The 18,648-nt window shown below is 44.1% G+C and overlaps 1 protein-coding gene across 1 annotated transcript in view; it reads left to right on the top strand.

The window, feature by feature from the left end:
• Positions 1–18,648, top strand: part of Elovl6 (ELOVL fatty acid elongase 6) — a 106,909-nt gene that overhangs the window by 73,893 nt on the left and 14,368 nt on the right. The window contains exon 3 of the mRNA XM_021158134.2: positions 506–637. Coding sequence (XP_021013793.1) covers positions 506–637 — 132 coding nt within the window. The remainder of the gene's footprint in view (positions 1–505; positions 638–18,648) is intronic.

Consider the following 18,648-nt stretch of genomic DNA (forward strand, 5'->3'; position numbering starts at 1 on the left):
ATACATACTTGCATGTGACTGTTTGTGTCCCTCAAGGTGGTTTCAATCTGGTCAGCCCAGGATCCTTAGTCAGAGACTGACTGTACAACTCACCTAGAGAGAATCATTTAGTGGTCCTGCAGATGGCTATCGTGTGTGTGTGTGTGTGTGTGTGTGTGTGTGTGTGTGTGTGTGTGTGTGTTGTCTTGCAAGTTAATACTTATCTAAAAAGAATAAAGGCAATTACTTCAGTGAAATGGTCACTTCTTGTACCTTGGTGCTATGTTGAAATTTTTGATTCTAGGGCCTGAAAAGAACTTCTGTCTACCCTGAGCGGTGTTCGCTGTGTCCTGTTGGCAGCCGCAGGATGAATTTGCCAATAGAACATGTCTCCAAGGCGATTAGTTTTCCTTTGAAGTGGGGCGTGTAACTCAGGAAAATGCCTTTGGTAAAGACAGGGGAGCTGTTGTGAGAGGTATTTCAGCACGCCTGTCTCACAAGGTTTCGTCCATCTTCTTCTTCATAGGAAGAAGTCTTTCCTGTTTTCTGCGCTGTACGCTGCCTTTATCTTTGGTGGTCGGCATCTGATGAACAAGCGAGCCAAGTTTGAACTTCGGAAGCCGCTCGTGCTCTGGTCACTGACACTTGCCGTCTTCAGGTAGGTCGCTTTCATTCCCTCAGGACACTGCTTTCTTCTCCGCCAAGAGATGCAACCCTTGCAATTCCTCCTCCTCTCCCCACCCCCACCCCCTTTTTAAATTCACTATGAACATAAAGTCACGGGCAGAGAAATGGCTTTGTTCTGGTCACACTGACTCTCCGTCTTCTGTTGGGTGAGGTCTTGGGCCCTTTCATTTGCTAGCAAAGTTGGTCGTTCGGTAATTCCAGTTGCCCAAATATAAATATAAAAATTCCAAAACACACAAGTTGTGAAGTCCACTGGAGGTCAGGACCCGGGGTTGTGGGTGAGCCATGGCTGTGAGTGTGTAGACATCACTAGAGCAGGGCGCGTTGTTGCTCTGTATCCCCCAAAGCCCCATCCACTTGCTATTCCCTGTGCTTGCTGTCACACGGATTTTTATACAGCCCATTCTTCCTGTGTGCCTGGCAGAACCCAACACAGAAACTGTGGGGATGGTACCGAGCCTCTCCAGAGACTTCAGTCAACCTACAAGCAGCCACATTCCTTTGTTTCTAATATTTGTTGACAGAAGCCATCACAAGGCTGATTAGCACACAGCTGGAGTCCAGGCAGGTGCCAGAATTCACCAAAAGAGCAAAGTCGCTTGTCCTATTTGTGATCTGCTTTTCAAATCTTTCAAAGTTTGTGACTCTGGTTGAAGAGCGGGGTCAATGGGGCAGAAAATAGGGGGAATCTAGGACAAAGCACGTCACTGTCATCTTACAATTATCTTTATATTTTGGGGGATGATACAATAACTTTTCTAGCACTAAGGAAAGATGGATGGTATCATTAAAAGCCTCATTAGTCACCTAAAGCTTACTAGGATGACTCGGGAAGAGGATTTTCCCATGGAGTGCCAGGAGTTGCACGATGCAGTGTGCTGGCTGCCTGCCTGCCTGAGCACCCCAGTGGCTTATCACTATGGGGCCCACTTTTTATTTCACTGGATTTGGGGAGGCCAGGGATTTGAAGAGCATGTGCTTGGGTCTGTTGCTGAAGACTTCAAGTTCTTCTCCTGTTAAGTTGTAAGTCTCTAAAAACCCAAAAGGAGCATTTCCATTTGTATTTATACTCCCCTGCAATATAAGCATGTCCTCTTGAGCCCTTATTCTAAAGAAGAGTTTTTGAAGTTGCTTTTCTGGTATCACACACACACACACACACACACACACACACACACACACACACACGCATCTTTTCCCTTTGACGTTCTGTGATGCATAAACAGATTAAAGTACAGTGGTGCCCTGTGCACCTAGCGTACTTCACACAGAGTCAGCTTTCAATGGGCCATGTTTCTTCTCTATACCTAACTTTCCCCTTATCCCCAAATTTGGAAATAATGCAGACTGAAGCTATTCTGTGAGAGATGAAAAGGCAGGGCTCTTTTCAATGAAATGCACACAGTCCTATTTCCTCACCCAAACTAATGGTAGTTCTTTGTTAAATCTTGAATTTTTCTACCTGACTTACAGTTTCCTTTTTATAGTTTGTTTATAAAAACCCGAACCAAGATGAGGTCTGTGTGTTTTCATTAACCCTCCGGATGTCCTAGCCTTCTCATCTCCTCCCTTCCTCCCCTTCTAATACACTCTGTGAGGAAATTCTTTGCTCTGTATACTTTATCTCAGAGTTGTCTCTGGCATGGATTTTTTTTCCTGATTTTAGTCTTTTAAATCCTGCAATCCTGCCATGTCTTTGGAGGGGTGGGGGTGGGGGGTTGAGACAGGGTTTCTCTGTATAGCCCTGACTGTCCTGGAACTCACCCTGTAGACCAGGCTGGCCTCGAACTCAGAAATCCACCTGCCTCTGCCTCCCAAGTGTGGGATTAAAGGCGTGAACCACCATTACCTGGCAGTCCTGCCATGTCTTATAAGTTGGTTTATTATATTCATGTTTAATATTTCATAAAACTTTGTATTATAAGGATCTTATCTTCACAGGTGTCTTAGTTAGGGTTTCTATTGCTATGAAGAGACCACCATGACCATGGCAACCCTTATAAAGGAAAAAACATTTAATCGGAGCTGGCTTACAGTTCAGGGTTTAGTCCACTGTCTTCATGGTGAGAGAGAAGCACGGCAGTGCACAGATAGACATGGTGCTGGGGAGGGAGCTGAGAGTTCTACATACAGATCAGCAGGCAGCAGGAAGAGAGAGGCACTGGGCCTGGCTTGAGCATCTGAAACCTCAGAGCCCACCCCCAGTGACACACTTCCTGCAGTAGTACCACGCCTACTCCATCATGGACACATATCTTAATTGTGCCACTATTTATGGGCCCATAGGAAACCATCTTCAATCAAATCACCACAAGCAGTAATCTAAAGTGAATGCATCTCTCCAGTAACTTGAAGTACATGGTGTGGAATAACAAAGTGAGGTCTAGAGTTGTGTTTAAAAATAACTCTTGCTCAATAAGGTACATTCAAAATTTATTCATTAACAATAGCATCTGTATATCATTTGTTAATTTAAATATTTATAAAAGTGTGTGAAGAGGTAGTAGGGGAAAAATATGCCTTGAAGAAAACCAAGGAGACATAGTTTTAATTATTAAATACCTATTATTAAAAAAAAAAAAGCCAAATTTCAGTAATGAGAGCCTGGTTTTGGTGGACCTAATAATTTAGAAAGTTAAACTTTCTTTCTTTGGCCGGGCGTGGTGGCGCACGCCTTTGATCCCAGCACTCGGGAGGCAGAGTCTGAGTTCGAGGCCAGCCTGGTCTACAAAGTGAGTTCCAGGACAGCCAGGGCTACACATAAAAGTTTCCTCTGTTGAATCAGATTTTTCTCAGTCCATTCCTGGAGCATTGGACAGTCAAGGTGAGGGAGAAGAAAACAGAAGTCATGTTACCTGACACACATGGGTTGTCAAATGTTAAGTCACAGACTGATACCTAACATCTGTGCAAAGATAGATGACGTATCTATGTTACATAAATAGCAAATGAAAACCCAACGCATCCTAGGAGCCAAAAAGCCCCGTTGCCATTGATAAATTAATCCTTCTGTTTAGTCCGCACCCCCGCTTCTGGATTTCTGCCTGCAGGAAGACACCTGCTAACATTTTCATAACTAAACACACCAACGTCTCGTCCGAATAATAACTTGCTCCCCACCCCCACCCCCTTGGAGCCCAAGTAGGTGTTAAGTGTTCCTTTTCTAAAGCTAGTAAGGCAATTAAGGGAGGTGACTTACCAGCCACTGTTTTCCATTTCTTTATAAAAGGGGATGCGGAGCAACTGAATCTAGAAACAAAAGAGTTTTGAGTGTTTCCAAGGAAGTACTTGTTAGGTTAATTAAGTAAATTTGCAGTGTGGTCTTGTGGTAGGATATGTTAGCGATTTCCCAGCTGTTATGGGAGGCGTTCACTGAAGACAAAGTGGGACAAACCGCTCTGCAGAGGGCACCCAGGCTCTGGCCTCGTCGCAAGCACCTCTGTGGACAGGTTGCTGTCTTGTAATGAGGTCAGTACCTTCAGGTCATCCTCCTGTCTACCGACTCTGATACACACAAACCCCACACAGCAGGGCTGTGTCTTCGCAGGAATAGCCTCTGGTTAGAGCCTCTCCGTGTTCTGCAAGGAGATTACAGGTTCCCAACCTTTGCTCGCCTATCAACAGGAATGCTACCCAGTTGTAGTTGTTTTGGTTATTGTCCTTGTACGGTTATCTAGTAGCTTTTTAAAGTTTAATTTCTAGTTTTACAAGTAGTCTTTGTTCATGAAATCAAACAAAAATATAGCCAAAGGAAAAAGAAAAGCACACATACAGTCTTAAATCTCATTACCCACAGATACTCTTCATAGATGAATGTTCTTCCAGGAATCTTTTGTCACAACCTAAATTTTTAAATTTGGGCAGTGACATGAGTTCCACACTGATGTAAGACAGCACAGTTCTCAGCGTGCTTTGGATCATTTACTGAATCCCTAACACCTTTGATCATCTCAGATGGGCTGAAGTAGTGTGCCTCTTCTAAAGGAGATGGCATGAATTTACAACTGCATCATTCAATAGTGGTTATTTTGAATTAAGGATTAAGCTACAGATTATGGTGTTTACCTCATTAATCCCTAAAGGCTCCTGTTTGCCACGATTTTGTATGGGATGATTGTGCGCAAGCGTGTGTGTGTGTGTGTGTGTGTGTGTGTGTGTGTGTGTGTGTGTGTGTATGTGAGAGAGAGAGAGAGAGAGAGAGAGAGAGAGAATTTTAATTTCTTCAGAAGCCCATCATAACAAAGGAATGAATTTCTATGAAACTGCCAAATTCTGTATTCTGAAAGGTACCAGAGGACACTTTACGGCCATTATCGATCTGAAGCAGCCACGGTCATCTGTCAGAGGAAAACATTAAAATGAACAACATGAGTGGGTGCTAAATGGTCCTGTTGAGGCGACTTCTCTTAGAAATAAATAGCTGTAGTTCTGAGAAATGAGCCTTCCTTCTTCCAGGAGCTCACATGTCCTCAGGGTGTGGAATGTGCATAGAAGACTGCAGCACAGCAGTGGGCTCCTTGCTGTCTAGAAACACAGCTTTGGCTCACACTACAGCTCTCTTGTTACATCACCAGAATTTCTCCTTCTGAAATTTCCCGTGCGAAACATACTTGCAGGCCACCAGCGAGCCTTGCTTGCGCTTTCAAGCTCTTGTGCTTGACTGTTTGGGATGGTATGTATGGATAGGTGCCTGGGTCTCGCTTGACTTGGCTATGACCTAGGAAGCAGGAGGTTTTTCCCTTGCAGGATAGCAATTGTTTTTGCCAGTACTACCTACCAGTGGATGGGTTTGCTTAGTTAATAGCAAACTCCGTGACCTACCATTTGCAGCGGAAAACTCATAAGGGAAAACTGGTCACTCTCTGGTCACTCCTTAGTCTCATAGCTAAATTAATTATCCCTCCTTGAGGCTGTGGTAACCAAACAACACCCACTGAATTCATTGCTATTTCAGATACTGCTCATACTTTCCAGAGTCCTAAAATTTAGAACCATATGTGTGTAATTAAAGTGACTGATTTTTTTTTTAAAAGAATGTTTCATTACTTGCACAATGCAAGTTATTAATATAAGCAGTGGATTTCTTTGATCCCCTTCCCCCTCCTTTTTTCCCCATTTGTAAGGGTACAATGGTGTGTGGAGAAGTTTCTTCTCCTCCCCTCCCCACATCATGGAGATCTGAAAAGCATCCGTAATGGAACAGACGGTGTGCTCAGGTGACTGAAGGAGCCGGGAGAGGTGGTTGTTCACTGATGCTGAAGTAGGAATCCTCCTAATAGTGTCCTGGTGACTTGAAGACGTTAAGAACTACAAGACATTTCAGAGTTACCTTACTTGTAAGATGCAGTATCTGGGTTCTCTGAAAGCATTTAGCTTCAAGTTAATCTTTATACTGGGTGGATTAAATAAATAAATATAAAAACCAATGCTTCAGAAGGTGAGAGATGAGCTGAGAAGACCCATCTAAAGTGTCAGAGCTGTCTCAGGCTCCGATGACTCTGAGACTCCGACCTTCTGCCTCTTGAGACTTCACATATTTGTTTGTTTGTTTGTCTCTGTCTGAGACCAAACTCATTTTCATCACAAGATTAAAGGAATTGCACTTGAGTGTCCTCTAATCTGCCAATTGACGCAAGTGTGTGTGTGTGTGTGTGTGTGTGTGTGTGTGTGTGTGTGTGATCTTTTGAGAGCACAGCTCCTTTAGTTGATAATTTGAGATTATTCAAAGTCAAGAAAAAACACATACACTCATAACTCAGTATCTCAGCTTAAAAATGCCTTTGTCTGCTTCCAGACTGTGGCTGTTTTACTGGGCTTCTTCCTGCCTGCCCTTGTAATACGTTGACTGTTCCTTTCATGTTCAAACACTGAGGTAGGGTTACTAACTGAGTGGGATCTAAAGCCAGCTTGCTGCAGGGTCTCCAGAGGACCCCCCTTCTCTGGTCCTGGCTACGAGAGTGCTGTCATCCCCTGTATTTCCAGTTGCTTCCCCAGAAAAGCATGGCGCTCCATGTCATGGCTTTCGTGTGTAACTGGACAACACACCTTGCAGTTAGTATGTGGCGTCCTTATGAGTAGAACGTGGACATTATGGGCACAGATTACATCTTAAAGAATCAAGGGTGGAGCTTTGTCCGATGCTGCATTCAAGATTGTAATCTTATTGTGGACCAACAGTAACCGATTGACTAGGAAAAAGATGTGCCACGTTTATGCGTTCGACTTCACTGGTGGTGGCCTTGGAGCATTTGGGTTCAGAGGCAGGTGGACATCTTGAGTTCAAGGCCAGGCTGGTCTACAGAGGAAGTTACAGGCAGCCCAGGCTACACAGAGAGACCCTGCCTAAAAAACAAAAGGACAGATTCTTCCTAAAATAAATATAACTCTGACTCCCAATACTTTGAAGGGTAGCGTTCTCTGACAATGGACAGTTTGTCTGTCTGCTCAGAAGTTCTCCTTGACCAAGGATCTCAGGATCAATTGGCCAGCAGCTATTGTCTAAATCTGTTGTGTCCGGCCAGCAGACCACAGCCTGGGTTCTAGCCTGGAAAGGCATTTTGGAAACCTGGAAGAGAAGAGGGGCTAGGCGGCGAGAGAAAAGAATGAAGCCAGGACAACCAGTTCTGATCAAGGCTCAATTTTACTAATTTCAGACCCTCAGTTAAAAAAGGAAGGCCACATAAATCCTCTGCTCGCATCTCCAAAAAAGGTGTAGGCTCTTGCATATGTTAAAGTAGAAACTTTAGAAGTTTGACTTTAGCCTGCATTTCTGAAACTCACTACAGAAATCCATTCCAGGCTTATAGACTACATATAGGTGGGCTATATGTCTGCATTCACCCTGTCTTCTTCACAGCTGTTCATAAAAGGAAGACCAGGCTTGTTTTCACCGTTAACTTTCCTCTAAGCATTTCACCCTAAACTGAGTCTATGAAATAACTCCTGGAAAGAGGGGAAAGTGTAATAGCAGAATAAAAAAAAATGATTAGCAATGGTATCTTCACAGGGAAAACATGACTGGCCAAAGTTCCAGCTAACCAATGGTGGAGTGTCCCTGCCAGAAGTTCCTCAGGCTTCCTCTGGGGTTGTTGTGGTCAGCTTTTTGATAGAATTACTGTACATTTCATTTTGACTCCCGTGAAGTACACAGCTGCTGCACCCTAATGAGAGCCCTGTGTTGTGTTGGCTTTGGATTAGGAAATTCTAGACACAGCTCCACTGGCTCCTTTGACAGGAAATGCTGTGAGAGGCTGGTGATTTTCAGACCGATAATGGTTGGGATCACCTCAGCCTGCCTGTGTTCTAGTTCTGGTTTTCTTAAAAAGCAAACCCCGTGATATGTTCTATAAACCCTTAAGTAGGTTTATGACTTAAAACTGTTTATTATCATCCATGTAATGCTTTTTCTCCAAAGGGCGGGGATCTGACAAAAGGAGAGACAGTCTATTAATTACTGAGCATAGAAGAAGAGATCTTTAAGGGCTAGCGAGATGGGAAGACTCAGTAGTTTATAGAGTTCCAGGGGTCTGATGCCCTCTGGCTTCTGTGGACATCGTATGAATGTGTGTGCTGCACGAATATTCACATATGTTCACACAGATAAGTACAAATAATCTTTTTATAAAATTGTCTTTTAACAAAACAAAGTCCCCAGAATTCTTTTCAATTGGAAGTATTTTGTAGTGAGAACCACATAGAGAGAGAGAGACTGCTTTTCAAAAATTATTTCTTCCTTCCTTCCACTCACCAGAAGTTGCAAAGTAGTTATTCAAACAATAGTTTTTCATGCAACCCCATAACTGTGAGCCAAGTGTCACAATCGTGCCTGCCTCTAACACCGGGAGGGAAAATGGAGAGAGTTCTAGGCTACCTTGGGCAACACAGGACGACCTTGTCTCAAACATTTTTAAAAGTAAAAAAGAAAAAACTCATAAAGTTACATAAAATTGTAGGAGTGGTTAAGGAACTGTATGAGCACAGTGGGTGTCCTTGCCGTGACTCTAGTGACAGTGAAGACATCCATTCAGATATTTTGCAGAACGAGGAGCCTTGTCGGCAGCTGGCCTGGGGACGTTCCAGGACTCTCTATTGTTTCCTGTTTTGGATCAAGTCCAAAAGTGAAAGTCATTGCTTTTGCACTGCTGAGTTGCCCAGCTATTTGGGTGACTCTGATCTCTTACTAGAGGACCCGAGTAGAGGCACACGCTCGGTGCACGAGGGAGCGAGCACACTTTCTGCAGTAACCTCTTCGTGCTCGGGCTGAGTCTGTCAGCTGCAGTGATTGGGAAGCTGCATTGCGGCACCCGCTGCTCAGAGCCCACCCCACCCAAGCCTTCTGCAGAGTGCCGGAGCCGAGGGAGGAAGACGTCTTCCATATTTAATGGGGAATGTTTGCTGTTCCAACACTTGTTTTTAGCCTAATTTAAAATGAACAGCTCTTCTCTGTTCCAAACAGAGAAATTACAGGCTCTCCTGGAACTCCCTAACAACCAGTTTATACAATGTATGCCAGGGTTTTTATCCACACCGTCCTACAACCAACCTACAAAGACTATACACACCAGTTATGCAACCTTTAGTTATGGCAGGCACATTCTTTTGATATATCAGAACAGTTGATATTGATATTCTGAACTGTTTGATATTCTTAACTGTTATAGCTCAAGATTAATTTTTGCATAGATAGGAGTAGAAGCCAAACTGGGATGGTCAGAACATGTAGATCTATTTCCGTGTAACTTTGTGTCTCAAAGCATAATTGTAAATCCAGCAAGTCTATGCTAACAGTCATTTTCCATCCTAAGGGGTTCTTTACTTGAAAGTTGTGGCTCCAGTGGTTGTTTTAGCACTACCATTTAATGGTGGCATTGGTAGCATTGCTGTGCTACACCAGCTGTCACCGTCACAGCTCAGTGGCTCAGCGTGGCAGCACACTAATGGAGTGGAATGCCAGGACTTGAAAAGCAGAGGCAGGAGAATTGCAAGCTTCAGGGCTGACTGGGCTGAACAGCAAGTCAGGCTGTCTGTGTCCTTCTATGCACTAGAACACTTGTGCAGTCCACTGTAGTAGACCCAGGGCTCATCCCAGCACAGTTACCACCCGGTCACACTGGGGACTTAAGACTCTCCTGATCCACAGGATTGCTAAGGTGACGACCATGGATGACAGGCAGAAACTTCAGACACTGCTCCTCGGTTGCACCGTTGTGGCTCAGCTTGGACACTAGCCTTGAAATTGTTTCTTGAGTGTGGTTTATGGGGGTGGGGGGGAGGCACACATTTCATCGAATCGTATGTGTGAGCCAGAGCGCATTGTATATAGGAAGGAATGTTTCAGAATGTTGTGTTTCATGTCCGTATGAAAGAACTTACAGAATGAGAAGAAATGTCCCCCATGGACATGTCCACACAGCATGGTCTGACCTGAGAGCGCTATTTGCTCGGTTCTGCCTTCTTTACGTAATTGGGGGGCTAGAGTTTTGAAGAGGGCTAAACCGTGAGAGACTACGTAGATTCTGCTAGGGAGGACCATGGGCTGGGGTGTGGCTCACTGGCAGAGTACTGCAGAAGGGAAATAAGTGAGAAAGGCCATAGACAGACAGGGTTTCTCAACCCTGACTTGGGGGGCATCTACATAACAGCATCTGAATGTTAATTAAAAGTTGTGTTTTCTGGATTCTACCCTCAAGCCTGCTACCTTGGAACCTCTGATGACCAAGCCTAAACATCTGCATATATTATAACTGCCATGGTTTACTCTATGTCACAATTCCATTTCATTTTAGGGGCTAATACCCTCTCTCTACATCCTCAACATCTCCTTTCAGCATCCAGGTCAAGCCAGGAAGCCCAGTGTGGCCTGCTGTGCCTCCAGCACAGTCTGACTGGGACTCTGGCCCACTTGGCATGCTTGTCTGTATCCCTAAGCTTCCTGTTGGTGGGCTGACCTCTCTCCAGTCATTTTGCCCCCCTCTGTGGACTTCTCCTCAGATAACAGCACTGGTCTGGTTAACTTTCACTTTAGGGAGTGGCTTTTTTTAGCCAGCTTCCTGGTTAGCCTAAGCAATCTTGGCAGAGCAGAGAGAGACAGGCAACCCTAGAGCGTGGCTGTTCTTTCTCTCTAGTGGCTTCCTGAGCGGGCGATTCAATATCTCTGAATCCCTGCTTCATCTCACTTTACATTTTCTTTCGGTTGTTTGTCTTGCCTCAAACTCAATCAATATGCTCTGAAAAGCCTTATGTATGTATGTATATATGTATGTATGTACTTTTAAATGGTCAACTTGTAAAGAATTCCTTACAAGTTAATTAATCAGAAAATAAGTTAATAATTAAATTAGTTCCTCTTGTGGAGGTTGGCATTTTGTATTGTGATCTTTGTCCACGTGGCTGCCTGTATGGTCTCTAAAAGTATAAAAAGCATATCATGTCCCTGTCTTGCTTAAGGTCAGACAATGCTCAAGTAAATGATTTTTATTGTTGCTAATTATTATGCCTTATAAATTACTCAGATCATCTATCTACACCTGTGGCCACACCAATCTGCGAAGCCGTATCTCATCCCCATCCCACTATAACCAGCCTTCATGGCCTTGGACTGGCATCCCTGTCTTTTCTGCTGTGAGCCTTGTCTGTGTGTTCATAGCAAAGCCGTGGCAGGTCAGGCTCCTCCTCATGAATCCATTTATCAGATCACCTGTCACCTCCCTGGTGTCTCATCTTGTCACTGCTGAGATATCTAACCACCACATTTTGTATACAAGAAATTATTAAGTTACTCCATGTGTGTGCGTGTGTGTGTGTGTGTGTGTGTGTGTGTGTGTGTGTTTGTTAGTTGACAGCAGCAGAATATATAGACTTGGTAAAAGAGATTTGTCTTTCTCACTTTTTAAATTCTGGGATACTAAAGAGAACCTAGCATGGAATAAGCGTAGAGTAAGTTTTCCTAAGAATAAACCCAGAGAGAAACCCATCTAATTAAGCCAGAGTTTGACAGTCAGTTAGCTGTGTACTCCCCAGCTCTTTTCCAGTGGAACACTCAATTCTTGTGTGACCATTGAGTTAGTTAGGGCATTTACTCGTAATTGCCTGAAAAAAAGAAAGCTTCATTAGTTTGAGATATCGTTGTTGTTGTTGTTGATGATGATGATGATGATGGTGATAATGGCTGAGTCTATGCACATCCTGCAAACTTGATCCCGCTATCATAACAATGTATATTACAGAGACAGGTCTATCCTTAGCCAGCCTCATCATTAGTGCCCATCTCAAATTCTTCGTTTTTGCACATTAACTGATTTGTAGATTGAAGTGCTGAGTCATTCATTATCCAGCAGTTTCTCCCAAGATCCCCTTGTAGGAGGCTGGCTGTGACCGGCTGCTCTGTCTCTAGTCTGCTTGCTGTATTATGCTGGTCTATATGCCCTGATTTTGAGGGCCCACCCTGTGCCTGTCAGAACTTCAATCTATGTGTTTCAGGTTTTCATTTCTTTATTGCTGGAACTTCTGATTAATTTTAAGGAGCCAGTTTAGCATTTTTCTCAAAAGCATATGCTGCTAATTGTATTGAGGCCGTGGGAGGATGGGTGATGTTTGGACAAAATCTTGTGATGTACCACAGGCTGGCCATTACTTTTAGCTTACAATTGAACTTTGTTTTTTCTTTTTTTCCTTAGCATCTTAAATGTCATTAATCAAGAAATTCACTTAACTGTTTTTTTTTGGAAGTAAGACCTCAAAGCACAGGAATTTAGACTTGGAGATATCTAAAGATTCTTTCTTTCTTTCTCTCAACCATTTTATCAAGGTGAATCAGTATGTTCACCTTGTTGTGCAATCAGGTTTAGAAATTCTTTATCCTGCAGAATTGAAACTGCTAATTAAAAGATAACTCTCCCTGTCCACCTCCCTAGCCCTGTGCCCACCCCCTCCCGAAGTCACCACTTTCCTTCCGTCTGTCTGTACATGTTTGACTGATTCTACAATCTAAGTTACTTAGTATATGACTTTTTGTGGTGGGCTTATTTCACTTGGCACAAAGTCCTCACTGTTTGTCCACTTCTTAGCTTGTGTCAGGATTTCTTGTCATGGCTCGTTGTTACATCATTTGAACAGACCACATTCCGCTATCCACTCATCCACTGACAAACACTCGGGTTACCCCGGCCTCTTGGCTGTTAGGAATGATGTTGTTGGAACACTTATGTGAAGATAACTTTTTTTTAAGGTTTCATTTTTAGTTCTTATGGACAAAACTGTGGGTCCCAGGTGAGACTGCTAAATCATGTGATCATGCATTTTCAGCGTTTAGGGTGGATGCCATACCATATCGTCTTCTAAGCATTTCCTTCCGTGTTACATCCCCTCTGTCGGCACACAGTGGGTCTGGGCTACCCACATTCTAGACAGTACTACTTGTTTTCTGATAGGAGGGCACGCCCACCTAAGGCATGGCACTGATGGGACTCTGAGGGGTCAGGAGGAGGCAGACCTCACTACAGAGGTGAAGTGTCCATTAGCGCCTCTAGGAAACATACGCAAGCTGTCGTGGAATTCCAACAGATTGGCCTTCAAAAGTAAAGTTTATGAAGGAAAGCCCAGACATCAGCTGAATACATAGGAAAGACGCTACGTGACCTAAGTGAGGGCCTGAGCTAATTTTTCTTCTTAAATAGACCTATTACGCACGTTAAAACGTGCTCATGGTGCGCACTGGGTTTCTTTTTCCAAACCACTCTGTGATTCCATCAGGGCTGCGAGTTCTTCCAGACCATCGTCTGGATCCACGAAAGACATTGATTTGGGGTTTTAAGTGCCACAGAGCAAAGATGACCAGGCGTGCTTCCAACAAAAAGGAAGTCTTGAAGTTTGAATTCGGATGCCAGGGACGGCCGCCTGGCCATTCACAAATGGCCACGGAGCTGAGCCAGCGCTCTGAAGCTGTAAAATTGGAAGCGCTCAGTTGTCTGCAAGTCCAGCGATGAACGTGTCGCCCGATGAGCTCTGCTAGGTGTCTCTTGGAGACAAGTCTGTGACGTCGCCACAGACAACAGCTGTAAGGGCTGTACATTTGAACAGTAACTCTGCTGAGCTCCATCCCACATCACAACTGAAAAGCTAATAATGAGTTCCAGTTAGAAGGAAAATTCCTACGATGTTTATTTATTTTTGTTCTGGTGCCCGAGAAGGCCAGACGAGGACATCAGATCCCTGGAACTTGAGTTACAGACAGTGGTGAGCCAACATGTGGGTGCTAGGAATTGATCCCCAGTCTTCTAGAAGAGCAGCTTTGAACCTCTGAGCCATCTGTCTCCGCCCACATCCCCATGATTGCTAAAAATAAAAGTTCAAAGGCTTTTTATTGGCATCGCCTCTGCTTTTCCTTTAATCCTGCAGACTCAGTGTTCCAAAGGATCTCTGTCAGGTATCTAGTGAGTCAGTTATATAGGCCAGCAGGCCATACTTAACCTGTCTTTCTCATCTCAAGGTGGTGAACTGAGTTAAATAAGAACAGCCTTGTGTCAGATGTAAAGGGCCTTTCTCCTGTTATGTTCATCTGACACACTGCTCGCTGGGCCCAGAGAACAATCCTGCTTTCTCAGTTAGGTTTCTGTTGCTATGATAAAACATTCTGATTAAAAGCCACTTGGGGAGAAATGGTTTTATTTCATTTTACAAGCCTTGGGTCACAGTTGGTATGTGATGGAACTCAAAGCAAACATTGCAGAGAGGCAGGAACTAGGGTGGGAGCCAAGCTGCCTCTGTGACTTGCTCGGTTTGCATTCCACCTTCACTGTACCCTCCTCATTCGTTTCAGCTTCTTTCTGGTTCATAGAATCAGGTTTTCTAGCATCCTGTCACTAATGGTAGAGTTTTGTTTGGTGTTCTCGTTATAAAAGACCAGACACCTGCATATTGTTCTTCCCTTAGGAAATTGAAAGTATCTCTTAGGCCTGGACTAGCCTTCTCAGGAATGGATTAGGTAGCATTGTGTTGGTCATTGAGAAGATAAGTCAGAGGAAGAGAGCTCACCCATCACAAGACACAGAACTCTCAGACTTCACATCCTCACTTGGATGTCTGTGACTCATAGATAGGTGACTCCCTCCATGGGTTACTGATGGAGCGTCATGCACAGGTTCATGGAGCAAGAGGACAGTCAAGATGGTGTCTTGAATGATCTTAGCCTAGAGCTAGAACCAATAGTTGCTCCCAAGATTAAGGGCTAAACTTCTTGGTGTGGGCTTTGTTCCAGGCACTGACATCATGTTTTAGGGTTTGCAGGAGATTTTATCATCAGACAGACTGAGAGCCACTCCCCTACGTGACAGTCTGGTGAGTTTTCAGAAGCAGCTCTGAGCTGTGAGCTGTAGATTGAAGTGTATGCTGCATAGGAACTAGGGGTCCTGGGGCTAGCTCACAAGCCCCTCACTGTCTATGTCTTTGCCTGTAAGTTAGACATGATAATGTCTCTTGGAGCTAGGGTCTTGCACCATCTCGTGGCTCTCACATCCTGAGATGTCTACAGAGTCAAGTTTGAGCCAACCACAACTGAGGCTGACACGGCTAGGACTTAAACTCCCGTGAGTTTGGCACTTTCCCTATTGGTCCTGAAGGAACTGAAGCCACCAGTCGTACTATACAGACAGACATCCATGTGACTCGTAGGGAAATGTGATAATAGTTTCAGTAATGTAAGATCCTGGTGCATTTGAAAACAGAAAATCCTAAACTGAGGTCTCAGATCCTATAGCCGTACATCTATGCCTGTGGCAGCTGCTGATGGGCAGCCAGAATGGTACCCGTTGTCCTCAGAATTACCTTACTTTCTCCTTGCCTCCTGACTCTGCACTCTGCAAAGCTGGTTTTTTATCAAGTTAGTCATTCAAAGTTGGCCCCAGAGTGTTAGTATTTTGCCAGGTTCTTGAAACAAGTGGGTCATTTCCACGTTGTACACTCCAGATATAAGGACCTGCTCAGCTATATTTAACATGTCAGGTCACCGGGAGACAAGGAGTTATAGTATTTAAACAACACTCAGACCCTTGTCTTTCTCTTTTATTTGGGGGGAAAAAAAAGCTGCTTGTATTTACCAGTCAAGGGAATTAAACTGACCTATCAGAAGTTGAACCAAAGCCAGCCCATCCTATCAAACATAGTCAGAACAACTGTCTAAAGCAGTTCTCTGGCTTATCAAGGGAGTGGCGAATGGAGACAGCAGCTGTACAAGGCACACCCACCATGGTACATGTTTCTGGGACACATTAGGAGCTATTTACAAAGCTTCTATGTACTCTGAGTCTTTTCCCACCAACTGTGTTCTGCAAGAAGCCTTCAGGACCAATGGAATCCATATGGCAGCGTGTAGCATTTGATTAGCTTAGAAGTGCTTTAAGTGGGTATGTGCTAACTTATCAGTCACTTTTAGGTGTCACTACAAATGAAAGTGAACCGGAAGTGGTTTCCTCCTCCTCGTGAACTGGGCTCACCTTTTCCACCCCACACTTTTCCCATCACCTGTCTTCAATTCCACTTACTCATTCCCGTCCTGTTGCGAGACTGTTGTTCTTCAAAAAGGAAGTAACGTTTGTGTGACATTAGAACTCCAAAGGAATCTTTTTTTTCTCGCAATTGTGAACTAAAGACAAATCCCAAGGACTAAATACGAAGCAAACATTATAAAAATTAGAAATCAGAGTTTCATCCTACAGAGAAATCTCTCACCTTTTATGTTGCTGAAAGATAAAACTGGTCTAAAAAGATGAAAGAAAGCAATGAGAGTTTAAAATTAATTTTCCAATTCCTTCCGGGGGCGGGGGAAAGGGTCTTGTTGAACTCTGAGTTCTGATTATATGGGCCATGTCAGTTATGATTCATCTCATGTACAGTTTAATGGGCCTTTTGAGCCACCGTATTTGGGAGATTTTCCAAGTTTCTAATTGAAGTATCTGGTTTAATATTCCAAGGAGAAATAAATGAATCAAAAGGCTGAGAGATGGCTCAGTGGTTAAGAGCACTGTCTGTCTTTTCCCTGAGGACCCAGATTAAATTTCCAGTCTTGGCAGAGAGGGGTGTTGAGACAGGGTTTCTCTGTGTATCCTTGGCTATCCTGGAACTCACTTTGTAGACCAGGCTGGCCTTGAACTCAGAAATTCGCCTGCCTCTCCCTCCCAAGTGCTGGGATTAAAGGTGGGCACCACCAGGACTTCAGTTCCAGAGGAATCCAACGCCCTCTTCTGGCCTCCAAGAGCACTGCAGGCCAGTGGTTCACAAACATACATCAAGCTAAGCATCCATACACACGAACTAGTAAGATAAAAATTTAAATAGACAATCGTCGCCTAAAGTTTGACATTCTCTACCGAGAACAAAGTCTTCTGGAGTGGAAGGGCTCGGCCTTTGAGCTATGTGTCTCTGGTAGAGATGACAGGGGCGTGGAGGTGACCTGATTCCATCCGTCTGCAGTCTGAATCCTCTCCTCGGGTCAATATGCATGACAGCAGTTGCTGGGTGGCGGTTGTTGGGTTTTTTTGTTTTATCCTGTTCTGGGATCGTTGGGTGTTTGTCCTGCTATGGATATTGTCTGAGTCTAAGAACAATGTCAGCTCAGATTATGTTATCAGAAATATCAGTGGCCCCTCCTGTGTTCATAAAGAGGGGCTACTGCTGGGTCAGCCGTTGCCAAGTTTTAACAACTGACAAAATGTCATACACTTATTATGAAAGAAATTGTAACTTTGTTGCAATTACTTTTGGATGGAGATAGATTGCACAATTTCTTTTTGATGCAATTACTTTTGAATATACACACACACATCTCCCAAGGTCTGCACCAAAAATACAATTACTTCCAGGATTAGATAAGGAAATTGTCTTAGGGCGCGCACACACATGTGCGTGCACGAGTTCGTGTGCTCGTGTGTGTGTGTGTGTGTGTGTGTGTGTGTGTGTGTGTATGTGTGTGTTTCACATGTCTGTACCATCTATAGGATGTTAAGGGGGAGTTCTTCAGTATCTGACCCTTGCTGTTAAATATTTGGTGGTTCAGTAAATGAATCAGGATTTTCTCCGACAATCCCAGGGCTGGTTTGTGAGTAATATTTCTTCTCACCGAGCAGGCACACAAGCTTCGTCACGAGCACCTCTGTTGTTGTTTATGTTTATCAGTGATGAGCAGTTACCCACTTCAGGCGTTATTGAGAATGTCAGTCTTATGCACATTTATTTTAAAAAAAGCAATATTGACTGTATAGGCCTGGAGTACAAAGAACATGGTTCTTTTGACAGCCTTCCCAATTTAGTGTCTACTAGCTATTCCCGGTATCTCCTGTGGAAATTCAAAACACACTTCCTTACCCTGAATCAGGAGGCCAGCAGTAGCACCTTATCTAAGCAGGGCAGTCAGCCAGCCAGCCTCCTCGCTGCAGTTATGCCTCAGGTCTCTCTCTCTCTCTCTCTCTCTCTCTCTCCTCTGTCACTGAAAAGCAAAACTAAACTCTGCAAGAAAAAGCATATGCCTTCAGAACCAGTAGATAGCCAAGTACAGCATGAGTGCGATTTTACAGCAGAAAAGACTTTACTGTGGTGGTTATCCAGCCACATGGACCACTGCCGCCCAGGCTCTCAGCTCACCTGCCCCTCAGGACGACCTTTGTCAGCTGACTAAAGCAACCGTGCTCAAGAATGAGCTGCTTGTCCCTGCCAGCAACCCCTCTTCCAAGATGTTCTCTGGGAAACGCTCATATCTGGGCTGCAGAGATGGCTCAGCAGTTAAGAGCACTGATTGCTCTTCCAGGGGTCCTGAGTTCAAATCCCAGCAACCACATGGTGTCTCACAGCCATCTGTAATAAGATCAGATGCCCTCTTCTGGGGTGTCTGAAGACAGCTACAGTGTACTGACATATAGTAAATTAAAAAAAGCAAAAGAAAGAAAGAATGCTCATGTCTGTCCAATTATGAACGTGCTAGCTGACATAGATTGT

Source organism: Mus caroli, chromosome 3 (genome assembly GCF_900094665.2).
Source record: "Mus caroli chromosome 3, CAROLI_EIJ_v1.1, whole genome shotgun sequence".
NCBI lineage: Eukaryota > Metazoa > Chordata > Mammalia > Rodentia > Muridae > Mus > Mus caroli.